The following is a 13,410-nucleotide window of genomic DNA, read 5'->3' on the forward strand; positions in this document are numbered from 1 at the left end:
AATTAACTTAATAATAAACATTAGACATTAAAATTCTATTAAAAATAGAAGAGAAAAACCAGACATAATAAAACACTGAAACTTGTGTTTCAGTACGAGAAAGATAAAAGAGAAGCCAATATACAAGATGTGTAGGTGTTGGCAACTGTCATTTCATAAATTGTGAACAGCTATTCAGTGTAGATACTGGCCCAATAAATGTTAAAAGTAAATCCTATTGTGGCTTACTCCTAAAGAAGTACATAGTATTTGAAGGTTACATTTTCCTGAGTGGTTTATTTATTTATGGGTCATTTATATACTGCTTTTCAGGTGGACCTCACAAAATGGTTTACATAAGATTATTACAACAATAAATAATGTGTTTTTTTAAAAAAAAGAATTTACGGTATGATGGAAAAGACAGCTTGTTTGTTGAAGGATGTCACTGCTACTTTTTACTCCCCTCAGGGCAAAATGGTTCTACTACAGATGCCCCTGTTGTGGTGACAGTTGGAGGAAGGGGATGCTATATATTTATTTAATTTCATTTCATTTGTATACCGGCCCATAGCCGAAGCTCTCCGGGCAGTTTACAACAATTAAAAACAAATATACAAATTTAAAAACACATTTTTAAAAAGCAATTTAAAAGCACATGCTAAAACGTGCCAGTTCCTCAACTTGTACTATTTTCTATTGCACACTTCCAAATATGTGCATAGGATTCGGTGTGAAGACAGTAACACTCCCTTGCCTGTCCCGGGAAAATGCCACTGTCTCCTGCGTTAAGGCAAAACCAACGGCGTGACCGATTATGACCACTCTCTGCTTAGTGTATGAAGTCATTGCATGCTGCCATTTATGCTTCCTCTCTCGCAGAAAATCCCTCCAGCGCTTTCTCAGCGAGGCAGTTTTCGCCTTTTTTGCTAAGGGCGCTGGCTTCTAAGCAACAGTTTCCGCCAAGGTGCATCGTAACTCTCGTGATAAAAACCCGTTCCAACCCTCACCCAAGATGGCGCTATTAGTTTCATCGGCTGGAGGCGACCCTTAAAATGGCGACGGCAGCGCCTGCGCGTTAGGGAATGGTTTTCAGAGCGGGGACTGGGTAGTCCCATTGTGTGTCTGTGGAAACGAGGCTTGAGGGTTGTCGAGGTAGTGATGGAGCCGGACCCTCTGGAAGGAGACGGTAGCAACAGCAGCAGTCATGAGGGTCCTGGGGGGACCGCCAGCTCTTCAGCAACGGGCCCTGGACTCACGGCTCCTCAGCGCCGGGCCGAGATTCGGCGGAGGAAGCTGCTAATGAACTCGGAGGAGCGGATCAATCGGATAATGGGTTTCCATCGGCCAAAGGCGGGTGAGGATGGGGCGTGGCTTGGGGCAGTTTTTGACTGCGTTGGCCATTCCTTGTTAAGAGAATAGCTGGGCTGTGAATGGTCTCTTGTCGAAAGCAGACCCTTGCGGGGGAACTTAGACAACATACGCATCCCTTCTCCGGTCTTGTCCTTTTCTCATTCCCGAACAATGGAATATATATTGTTGTTGTTTCTGCTAAGAGTATGGCATCGTCTGCATATCTTAAATTATTGATATTTCTTCCTCCAATTAAAATGGAATATGTAGATTGTGTTAAAAAGCTAATCGGATCTCTCAGACCTAGGAAAGTACACCCCAAAACCTCGCCCGAAACAATACATCACATTAAGCTATCTTTGGGGTGGTTCCCTCCCTTTAAAAGGCGTTTTGTTTAATGATGACGGGACATAAATCAGATTCCTTAATTTGACCATGGGTATGGGTTCAAGTATTGCTCGTTTTGTCCCTGTGTCCACATAGCTGTAAATGGTTACCGTAAATAGGCTCAACGCAATAGGTTCCTCGAAGACTGTTTGGATGTAGGTTTGGTCGCTTGCTTCTGTCCTTGGATTTTTTAGCATTAAAAATGATTTGGTCACATCAGTGCTATTGTCCAAATTGCTTGGGAAGAATAAACATTTACAGGAAATTAAAGGGTGTTTTATTCACTATGTACATTCCCATTTGGAGAAAGCTAAATACTTTTTATTTTAGTGAAAGTGGAAGTTTTGTATATTTTAGCAGTGTAATTCCTGACTTCTAACTAATGAAATCCATGATCGAATAAAGAACTTGATTTACCTTTCAATAAAAAACTTTATATTAGGCAATAAAATGATAATCATTATTATTCCACCCGTTGTTCATTTTATTTACTCCATTTATTAGTTGCCCAATAAAATTATTTGGGTGATGCTAAGCTTAAAAAACCTACCAAGGAACCCAGGATGGTATTTTGTTTTGTATCCTTGTAACAGCCTTGGGAGGTAGGTTAGGCTGAGAAATAGTGACTGCCCAGTAATACCCAGTTAGCTTTATGACAGAACAGGGATTTGAATCTCTAGCCAGTACGTCACGCTGACCCACTTCTCTGTTACTGTTATTTTCCATTTAGATAATATTTTCAGTTCACAATGCAACTTATACAAAATGTTTTATTTCCCATGACAACATCTTTGTGTTATGAGTTGCCATTTTTAAATGTGGAATGGAGACAGATGATTTGTCTGAACAAATCCTTCAGTGAATCCTTACCGCATGTGGAGTTTGTTCCCAGCTCTCCTGTGAAGAATACAAAGCTGTAGGTTGTTTTATTAATGTACACTGTTTGAGATCTCATTTACAGTAAAGAATGTAACTTAATTAAAAACCCTGCCACAGTTACTTCTCATTTTAATGTTTTTTGGTTAAACAGAGGGGGAGGAAAGCTGTGGAAATGAGAACTTGCATTGAGGAAATTCATCTTCAATCTTTTCAGACCTGAGACTCCATAGAATGTGTTACTGCTATGCTGTTCCTGCTAGAATATCTGAAATACTGGAGATATAAGCTAGACATTAAAAGTTTCTGAGTGTGAGCGATCCTCCAGAGAAAGCTGACTAATTGGAAGTCCCTAAAAGCCTGACACTGACTGCATTTGGAGCAATGCTAAATTAGGGATTGCTAATCTTTTTTTGACCCAAGAAATTCACCCTTGGCTAACCTTCCAGTTGCCACTTGCTAGCAGTGATAGTGGCCACCCCATACTCTCACTCATGCACTCGCACAAGTACACAGCTCCCCTTAGCTCAGGGGTGAAGAACTTTTAGTCCTCCAGATGTTGTGGAACTACAACTCCCAGCATGGCCCAATGACCAGGAATGATGGGAGTTGTAGTTGTAGCAACATCTGGAGGGCCAAAGGTTCCCCCCACCTGCCTTAGCTGATTCATGCAGACCAGCTGAGGAGGGCAGTTATTGCCCCTTCCTGCTCATCAGTTACTGATCTGCTGGCTGGGGAGCTGCAGTGGAAATCCCTGTCAGATCCTGTACCAGCCCTGCTGCCTTCATGTGACTGCATTGGACCTGATAGCTATCTGTCTGTCCCGCCGACCTTCTGCTTAGGCTGCTATGCATGGCAGGGTTACAAATGTGGTAGTAGCCTCGTAGCTCTCCCCTGCTGGCTGGGCTTGTGGGAGGTTAGGATTGCTCCCTAAAATCCACGGTAAGAGAATTAAACTAGCAATTTAATGCGGCCAGCACAATCACAGCTTTGTGAAATGACCACTGAACTAGTATTCCTTGTGTTTCTTTCAAAAACCAGCAAGGAAATGTTTTTTACATCCTTTGGCAGGGAGTGTGTTTTGTAGCCTTCAGTCTGCAAGGCGGAGAAAAGACACTGACTCTTACTACCTTTTTGAAAGAACATTAAGATTTATTATTTATTTATATAAACCTTATATCCTGCTCTTTGTCCTATGACCCCAGGGTGGGTTGCACTAATAAAACACACAGAACAATCAGTAATATTACAACACATGAAAGAATTCAGTACAAAACCCTCATCTAGCTGTCAATATATCACTGCACAGACTAATTCCTTAATATTCAAAGGCTTGAAGGAAAAGACAGGCTTGAGGTGGTGTCTAAAGATGGGCCCGATCACTGGGGCAGGGAGGGGAGACTTAATTAAGCTCAATGTACTAAGTATATATCATCCTTGTTCAACCCCTGTTTTCCTTACAATGCATAGTTCTACAGCCCCATGACCTAGGTCACTGCTCTTGAACTGATGGGTCAGGACCCACCACCAGGTTGTGGCCCGAACTAAGATAGCAGCAGTACTACCATATGTACAAAATTAAGATATAGGTCCCCAAATGCATGCTTGGTTTAAAAGTGGGTCCTGGGTCAAAAAAAATGGAAGGGTACTGACCTAGGTCTTGTGGGCCTTTAAGACTAACCTACAATATTTAGTATGATGACTCCTTTCTTTTTCTTTTTTGTCTCCTCTTTAGATGATGACAGCCGTTCAGAATCGAAGCTTCAGCTCGAACAAGACAAACCAAGCCCCCTTCCCGCTTCTGTTTCCAAGCGGGTTGTGCTTGGTGATACGGTTTGCAGTTTGGCAGGAACAGCTGACCATGCAAACAGTGCAGTAGAGCACAAGGGAGAGAAAAAGGACATGTTTAGCAAAACTCCTGAGATTGGGAATGATGGCACCAGCGAGCTTCGGCAGCGCAGTAGAGGGGATCTGATTGAGGTTCCGCAACGAGCACCTCACCATGGCTTAGATCACTATCTGTCAAGGTTCGATGAAGCAATGAAGCTAAGAAACCAGCTGATAAGTGAGCAGCCAAGCCAGGAAAATGGAAATGTTGTGGAGGAATTTGATTCCTTCCGCATTTTTAGATTAGTGGGGTGTGCACTACTTGCCGTTGGAGTTAGAGCCTTTGTGTGCAAATACTTGGTAAGTAAAGAAAAATCTTAATTAAATGTTTAATACTTATGTTTGTTTGACTTAGTTGCCTTACTGACAACCCAGAAGGTTGGACATTGGAATTTCCATTTATATGCTTGAGAAATGATAACTTTCCCAAGGCCACCCATTGAGTTCAAAGCTAAGTGGAGATTTGCATTCAGGTCCAAATCCATATCATGTTTCATAGTGACTTGCCCCAAGTAGTATTTTCAAGAGTAACATGGAGGTCTGTAGTTATCCCTGTTATGAGCATCCTTGTGATAAGCAAGCAGTGATTACCTTAAGTCACGCAGTGTTAGTCAATTAGCAAGAGTGTCAGAGCCACAAGAAATCATAAGCCCTTGCCTAGCATGGCATCATGAAATTATTGTACCTTGGTGCATTTCTCTTTTGACCACAGTTAAGCTGTAGTGAGTGAAAGGAAGAACAAAGTACAGGAATGGAAGCGGTGTTTTGTGCTTTTGTGGGTGTGCACAGTGCTCTCCTAGTCTACACAAATGTTGTGAAAGCTCACTTGACAGTCATGCCTGGGCAGGTATCCTGACCCATTATGATTACATTTTACATAGTGCTTTTCAACTGTTCAAAATGCTTAGTTTACATTAGCCTGATTAGTGCATAAAACTAAGCTGTGGTTTATTAAACTATGGTTTATGGTTTAGCATTATGTAATAACCTTACTCTGTGGCTTAATCTGAAATCTTGGTTTGTTGTGGTTTATGAACCTTGGTTTGTTTTCGCTATGACTTGGTGTTACATGCAAATCTAGCATACTTATGTTTAGCCTCTGATCTGAGACCCTTGTCAAGTTACAAAGGCATAAGGTGTGAACAGCTGAAGAACAAACCAAGCTTTAGAGACACAAGCCATAGTTTGGCTGATCATCTGAGGAACATCTCATAGTTATCTTGAGATTTGTTAAACAAGCTATGGTGTAACATTATGTGTAAACCAGGCCAGAATCTCCATAATTCTTGCAACTTTTGAGTAATCCTATATCAGCCTTTCCTAACCTTGGCTCCCCAGATGTTGCAGGATTGTAGGTCCCATAATTCCTGACTATTGGCTATGTTGTCTCAGGCTGATGGGAGCTATAGTCCAAAAACACCTGGGGACCCAAAGTTGGGAAAGGCTGCCCTATATCGTTATCTCCATATTGCCAATGCAGGCTGAGGTAACAGCTCGCTTGAGCATGACACTTGCTAGTATGTTTTATGGCTAAGTGAGCCAGATTACTGAACTCATATTCTTATACCATATATTGGGTGGGTAGAAAAATGTTTTGTAAGGAGATCAGGTGTTTAAAAACAAAATTTGTCTTCAAATCTGATATATAATCAATTTAAGAAGGAGGTTTTCTCTCATTTGGGCTACTACTTGCTCTGTATGCATTTTTATGTCTATGTCTACCCACTGCTACTGCAAATTCTTTCTGAAGCAGGTAACTAGCCAGTGATAACATTTGATAGCAGTACAAACTTGGCTTATATACATATCTATCTATCTATCTATCTAATCTATCTAATCTATCTATCTATCTATCTAATCTATCCACTTACACATGTGGACCTTAATTACAAAATATGCCTAAGTTTCTGTCTTGTCTTAATCCTGTGGTGATCTAATCAGATAAAGTGGCCTCTCCAAAGTCATTGGGTTCAAGTTGTTGTACCATCAGAACCTTTAAGGAATCTAGCCATCTAATATTAGGACTGATGTCAAATTAGCAAGACACAGACACATTTCTCTTCATCAAAAATGCAATGTGCTGTAGTATTAAATCACATCATCATCCTCTGTCAAAAATCATCTAGAACAATCCAACCCATTTTGAAATCCCCAGGCTCTGTTTTTAAGGGACCTGGATAATTAACACAAAACCATTTCCTAACAATATAAAATGCAGTTCCTAATCATCTTTGTCTCTATCAAGTTGCTTCGCGTTATACAAAAATGTGTTTGAACATTATAATATTTTAATGATATGCAATAATGATCTTTGACTGAATGTCATATAAAAGTTTAATTCAGGGACTTTCAGAATGGACACTTCCTAGACACCATAAAAGGTATCTCTTACATTAACTCTGTAGGTCTGTAACCAATAAGGTTATATATATATTACTACCCTCTCTGCATCTTTCTTGAATATGAGTTCAATCTTCTTAAACAGTGGTACTTTGAATTTTGGTTTTACTTTTCTGTATATTTTCCACTGGACTAGCTGAAATACTTCACAATAAACAAGCTATGTCCTTAAAAGAATATTGCAATGTGATTCCTCATTACTGCTTTCTAATTTATATAACCTTTTCTGTTTTTCCCCCCCACAGTCAATATTTGCTCCGTTTCTTACCTTACAGCTTGCATACATGGGGTTGTCCAAGTATTTCCCAAAGGTAAGAGCTTTATTAGGACAAATGTACTCTCGAAATGTCAAAACTTAAAAAACAATTTGAAGGGGGGGAAAACTCCTAGTCTAGAATATTCTTAGGCTGTATAAAATATAACACATAATAACATTACAATACTATTTTAGATTTAACAGCAGTTGTTTGCATTTTGTGGGCAGATATTTTGTATATTTGAGAGTAAGCTACAGAGACAATGCATTGGCTCTTCGTTTCGGAAGATCTTTGTGGGAGTGAATCACATTCAAACTAAGGCGGCCTATTTCTGAGTAAATGTGTTTTGGACTCCTCGCCTTTGCTGACTCTTTGTTGGCCCCAGGTTGTCTTGTCCAGCCAGACACATCTTACCCCCCGGATCTGGTGAACATTCAGTTCTTTGAGAAATGAAATCATCATTCTCTAGAAGAAGCAGGTTGTCATATTTTTGTGCAGTAATATTTGAGTGCATACTATTGTCTCCTATAGGGAGTCCATTTGTATGGTGGTTATAAGATCACGGAGCAGGGTCTTGGTCATTCATGTCATTCAATGTTAAATGTTGAGGAGTAGAAGACTCTGGAATGTGTGTGTGAGACTACTCAAGAAGATTTTTTTTGGTAAAATAATATATTAGCAGTAGGGAAATAAAATGGTTGGGTTGTTCTACCTCAGGATGGGTATTAAGGGGTTAAACATTCTGATGGTGACATCATTGTCGTCCAGTAGACTTTGTCAAACATCAGACCACATATTGTGGGAGTTCTCTCCCACTGTACCGTCCCGCCCCCCGGCTGCTTGGTTGGTCGTTAGGTAGGTGGGGCATGTGTGCGTGTGGGTGCCAGGGCCCAGGGCAGGCTGGTGCCCAAGGGCCCCGGCAGGCCTGATGCCAGCCCTGCTCATTACACAACTATATTTTGGATTGCAACTGGTTTGTAAAAGAAAAGCACAATGTTTACTATAATTTTCTCTCCTCCTTACCATAGTATGCAACCATACCTTCCTCTTTCAACAAGCCTTTTAAGTTGAGACCTTATCCCAGACTGCCTCTGTGCTGGAATTACTTTTTAATATGCCTTTAAAGCTTTATTTTTTAAATAATATATTTTAAATGTTTTTTTCAAGATGTCTTGAAAGCTTTTTGAAAATGTTTTTAAAGATGTTTTGTTTTAATGAATTTAAAGTCTGTTTTTATGATGTTTTACAGTGTTTTTAGTGCTTTTGTTTGCTGCCCTGGGCTCCTGCTGGGAGGAAGGGTGGAATATAGATTAGATAGATAGATAGAGTGAGTGGCATCTGTGAATCCAGGCTATTTTTTATCGCTTTTACTATTCGCTTTTTGGCTTTCTATAACTTACTTTTGAATAACTTTAGTGAAATATTTATTTATTTATTTAACAAGGTTTATATACTGCTTTAATGTAAAAACCTCTAAGCAGTTTACAAAAAACATTAACATTATCAGTAAAACAGTTAAAAACAAGTAATTAAAACATATTTAAAACAATTAAACAGCTACTAACTAAAAAATGAAATCAGATCTATGTGTCTGGATAGGCTTGCCTAAACAAAAAAATGTTTTAAGCAGGTGCTTTGCTGAAAGGGTGGGGAATAATTTTCAGTCTGAAGGCCCCCCTTCTTTTGTGGGAAACATGCCGGGGGCCACATGCCAGTGGTGGGCGGGGTCAGAGTTTGCTAAAAGTGGGTGGAGCAACAGATGTGACTTGTAACTTTGTATGGAAAGCTACATTCCAACCACACACAAGCCAGAGGTTTCTACACACACATGCTCTTCTCCATCCTCCATCCCGCTAAGCCAGAGGCATTATCACAGTTCAAGGACCCATTCTAGAGAGGCAAAAGCACTTGAGGAGGGCACAAAGTAGGACTGGTGAAGTTTTTAGCCTGGGGAAAGTCCCGAGGGGTAGATAGAAAAGGCCTGGAAGGCTGTATTTAGCTGCCCAGGCTTGAGGTTCTCCCCAGCCCCATGACTTCTTTTCATCTCTTACTGTATTGATCACTTATCCTACTTCTATTTCCAGCTAGTGTGACATTTTGAACGAACTTTCCTCTGCTGCCATCATTGCTTTTGTGGCACAGTTGTATCAGGTGAAACCTGGGAGAATGACCAAATGCCAGCAACTCTTAAGAGGGACAAAAATCCCCCATGATATAGGCAACTGACAGACAGAACTTTACAGAACTTTGAGGAAACGAAAAATTTCCAATGTGAATTTCCTTGTCCCAGAGTCATATTTGCTACTTCATCACTGTAGCTTCTACCCTTGCCTAATGTATGAAAGAAAATAGCACCAACTGCTGCTGCTGAGCAAGACAAATGGACTGGAGAACGTAAAGAGTCCATCAATCAGAAGACCTTTGAAGTTTGTTTGTTTTTAGCATACTTTGAGAAATGTATGGTAGGATATAAGCTAACACTCTGATATTAACATATTAAAACTCTGGTAAAGGTGTTTAAAGATGAAAACTATGAAACCTGAAATAATTTTTCTTTCTGTCTTGCACAGAGTGAAAAGAAAACGAAGACTACAGTATTAACTGCTGCTCTTTTACTGTCTGGGATCCCTGCAGAAGTGATTAGTCGTTCCATGGACACTTACAGCAAAATGGGGGATGTCTTTACAGACCTTTGTGTCTATTTCTTTACTTTCATCTTCTGCCATGAACTGCTTGTGTTTTTTGGTTCTGAAGTGCCGTGATAACCATGGAGCTCAGTCTGATATTTCAGCAGGACTGTGTCTGTCTTGGTTTTGTACATGCCTCTGGATATATAAACAGGGTTAACCCTTTACCCAATTCTTTACTTGTTTCAGTGCAGCTTAAACACACTTTGATAGGGAAGGGCTTTGAAGCCCCAACTTTGAAGCTGAATTAGTACAGTTTGCATACAGTGCATGGTGATATCAAATATAGAAGATCGAATGCAAATACCTGTCCAAGGACAGGGCCTTTCTGTTGAAATAAAATGTGTCCTTTCTTCCCCCACTTGCCTCATCATTACAGGAATAACCTTAAAACCATAATCTTAACTCTTTAGCTCTCTTTGGTAAGAACACAGTACAGCTGAGGTTTGCTACTTGGATGGAATTACATTATTGATTTTTGTCAGTTTCTTCTGTCTCTTGGACTTTCTGAAAAGCTGCTCTAGAGAGTTGGGGAACCTCCAGAACAGTGTGGAAGTTGGCACAGGAGGAAGAGGGAATCTTTCTTTCAGCGGGAGTCTCTGCTTGGGTCTCAGTCCCTTTCACAAATGGATCTTTCTATTCATGGAAGGGATTTTCTGAATCCAACCCTATTATAGGAGTATCGTAGGGATTTCTTTCATTAGCTTAAATCCCTCAAGTCAGGCATTTAAGCAGTTGCAATAGTCTGACAAGAATACAGGCCACCCCAAGACTTCTGATTCTACAACCGAATTAGTCTGGATGTGTCTTGCTTAAAGGTGGTAGTATTCTGTTTGTTTCCTTGTAGTTTGGAAGGTTTAATTTTAAAATGTGAATGCCAGAGCTAAGACTTAGTGAAATTCAACTTGACTTTTATATGTGTTCCCGTTGAGCATTCTTCATTGGGTGATATCCAGCATTGGCCATGTTCAAAGTAAGCCCATTGAAATCAAAGTCCACTGATTTCAGTGGGTGTATTCTGGGTATGACTAACATTGAATATCACATATCTGACTAGGAATCCTAATTATTTATGTTTTCATGATCGGATGCAATATACTGCATTAGTGAACATAGGTTAAAAAGCTGCTTTCTTAGGTAAGTGGACTTTTGTACCTAAAAATGTGACCACTTTTGCTCATTCCTCTGGCTATTTGTGTTTGTTTTTTTCCTTGTAATGTAAACTAAGACATGCTTCTTCATCATATCTCCTATATTGTCTTCCCAAGAATAGGTGCATGTAGACTTTAGCCTCTTTTGTTTAGACTTTTGAGGGATCATTACATTTATCAGTAATAGGGGAACACTGTGTCTTGTGAAAGTACAAACTTGTCTTTAACCCTAATTTTAATCAACTTTTTACTGTGCATACTGGCGTAAACAGTGAGTAGTACAGAACATGTTCATTTCACATGGGAATGCTGATTTTAAAAGATGTACTTTAAAATTGGTTTTTATAACCCACCTGAAACACAATTACTTGAAGCATCTTTCATTAAAAGCAGTAGGACAATTCCAGTTAAATGTTTGATTGGTTTTTTTACTGAAGGATTCTGTTCTACTGGTCAGTACCATAAACAAGTTTTTGTTTAGTATTAATTGATGGCCCTTCATATTTATTTTTAGTTTAATTCCTTCAGTAAATCACAATTGCTGTACATCCTAAAAAGATGGCAGATTTTATCAGTTGATTTTTTTTTTTAAGAATACCATTATGATTAGAGTAAGGGCTGGTGCAGATGAAACCTTCCTTGCATGAGGATTCCTCCCCTTCTTCTACTGTGGTTTGGTGCTGTGTGTGGCTTTTGCCATCCCTGGTCCATTTCTGAACCTGTGGCCCATTCCCAATCTCTACAAGTGACTCTGTTACATTGGCACCAGCCTTAAGGATTCAGTGAGAAATGAGGCTGGAAGAAATCAGGCTATTATGAGTTTCCTTTATGCTGAAGGATGAGTAGATTTTTGCCTTAGACCCAGAGTTTAGAAAAGTTATTTTTTTGAACTACAACTCCCATCAGCCCAATCCAGTGGCCGTGCTAGCGGGGGCTGATGGGAGTTGTAGTTCAAAAAAAGTAACTTTTCCAAGCTCTGTTAGACCTTAAGGATTATAGGGATCAAATGTACTGAGAGTGCAATGGCCTTCCTAAACAGTGGATGTTACCCATGTAACAGCTACAGAGCTATCGTCTCTGCAAATTTCTGCTGCATCGAAAGATTACCTTGTTATTGATAGTGCGATCTGATTACAGAGGCTAATGCGGCATCTCTGTTTAGAGATGGTCACTTTTCTGGTGTTGGGAAGCAACATTATCTTTCTAAATAATAGATAAGACATTGGTTCTTTACCAGTTTTTTAACTATTTTGAATTATAATTTTAATACCATCTTCATTGACCTGAGCTTAGCTGTTGTAACGATATCTTGTACATGAAGAAAAGAGTTCTTGGGGTGGAATCTATTAAAAGGAAATGGATGCATAGAGAGATCTGTGCCTTTGGCTTGGGGTGCTTATTAAGGCAACTCGCCCTGCTGAAGACAGGATTCTGTTCAGTTTAAAAAGCAACTTTACTCTTTAGCAGTGGAAACTGTTGTGGCAAAAAGAGCAAGCAAAGCCCTGTTTGTATTTTGGTTCTTTCCTGTGCATCTATTTCCTTCCTCTTTTGATTTTTAACTTGATATATTCTACTGTGTTCAATAACCTTTGCATGACAATAGAATCTCAACATCTGATTGTACATGTTCTGGTATCTCAAGTAAAACAGCCCCATCAATGTATGACAATATCTCTGTTGACATATTGAAAGGTTGTATTTGAAACTAATGGATGCACTTCAAAAGATTCTGAAGAATTGCTTTGCAAGTGAGAGCTGAAATTAAGCTGGCACTAAGAATTCTGTATGCAGTGAGTGGGTATTGCAGAAATGCAACATCTTCATCACAGAAACCTCCAAAATGTGAGCCTTTCATCATTCCAAACTCATAGTTTCAGCTTTTAAAGTTAAAAGCTGGCATAACCATAAAAACTATGGCCTTTCAATTCTGAGTTTCTTTCAAATTTGCTGAGCTATTTTTATTCTTAAATTTAAAAGGCCCACTTCTAGGACATAGAACTTTCCCGTACTGCCCTTTTCTCTGCTATGAAAAGTGATGTATAGGGTGGGATGCCATGTGAATAGTCAGAAGGTATTCTGTATGTGGTTCCTTTTGCAAAAATGGGGGCTCCTCTATCCAATAAACCTCATGTGGTCATGTTTGTCCTTCAGTGTAATTATTTCTAGACTGGTTCTATTAAATCTATTAAAGTTATGTTTGTCACTATTCTTTTATGCGTTGGCTCTTCTTTGATATTCACTAATAAAGACCGCATGGGTTGTCAAATATTTTAATAACATTTCCAATTTTCATAGCTGTTTCAGCATTTGGGAAAAGTTGCAATGCCCAGGAATTTCTAATTCCTGAGATCAATTGCAACAGGATTGAGGTAATAAATTCAACTTTGGTTTGGGGGCCTAATGACTACCAGGTGAGAATTTTCCTCAGATCTG

The 13,410-nt window shown here is 39.6% G+C and overlaps 1 protein-coding gene across 1 annotated transcript; it reads left to right on the forward strand.

The window, feature by feature from the left end:
• The first annotated feature begins 990 nt into the window (after nt 1–990).
• Nucleotides 991–13,183, forward strand: CAMLG (calcium modulating ligand). The gene is made up of 4 exons (XM_061617146.1): nt 991–1,336; nt 4,331–4,782; nt 7,128–7,193; nt 9,710–13,183. Exons 1-4 carry the CDS (start codon nt 1,141–1,143, stop codon nt 9,899–9,901), a joined length of 906 nt encoding a protein of 301 aa, XP_061473130.1. The 5' UTR covers nt 991–1,140; the 3' UTR covers nt 9,902–13,183.
• Nucleotides 13,184–13,410: the final 227 nt, after the last annotated feature.

The sequence above is a fragment of the Rhineura floridana genome, chromosome 3 (assembly GCF_030035675.1).
Source record: "Rhineura floridana isolate rRhiFlo1 chromosome 3, rRhiFlo1.hap2, whole genome shotgun sequence".
NCBI lineage: Eukaryota > Metazoa > Chordata > Lepidosauria > Squamata > Rhineuridae > Rhineura > Rhineura floridana.

Bases quoted from the DNA above. Each gene is read 5' to 3' on its own strand.
- CAMLG (XM_061617146.1), top strand. From the start codon at position 1,141: ATGGAGCCGGACCCTCTGGAAGGAGACGGTAGCAACAGCAGCAGTCAT. The intron at 1,337-4,330 runs GTGAGGATGGGG...TCTCCTCTTTAG, and splicing joins TTTCCATCGGCCAAAGGCGG to ATGATGACAGCCGTTCAGAA. The intron at 7,194-9,709 runs GTAAGAGCTTTA...TGTCTTGCACAG, and splicing joins TGTCCAAGTATTTCCCAAAG to AGTGAAAAGAAAACGAAGAC.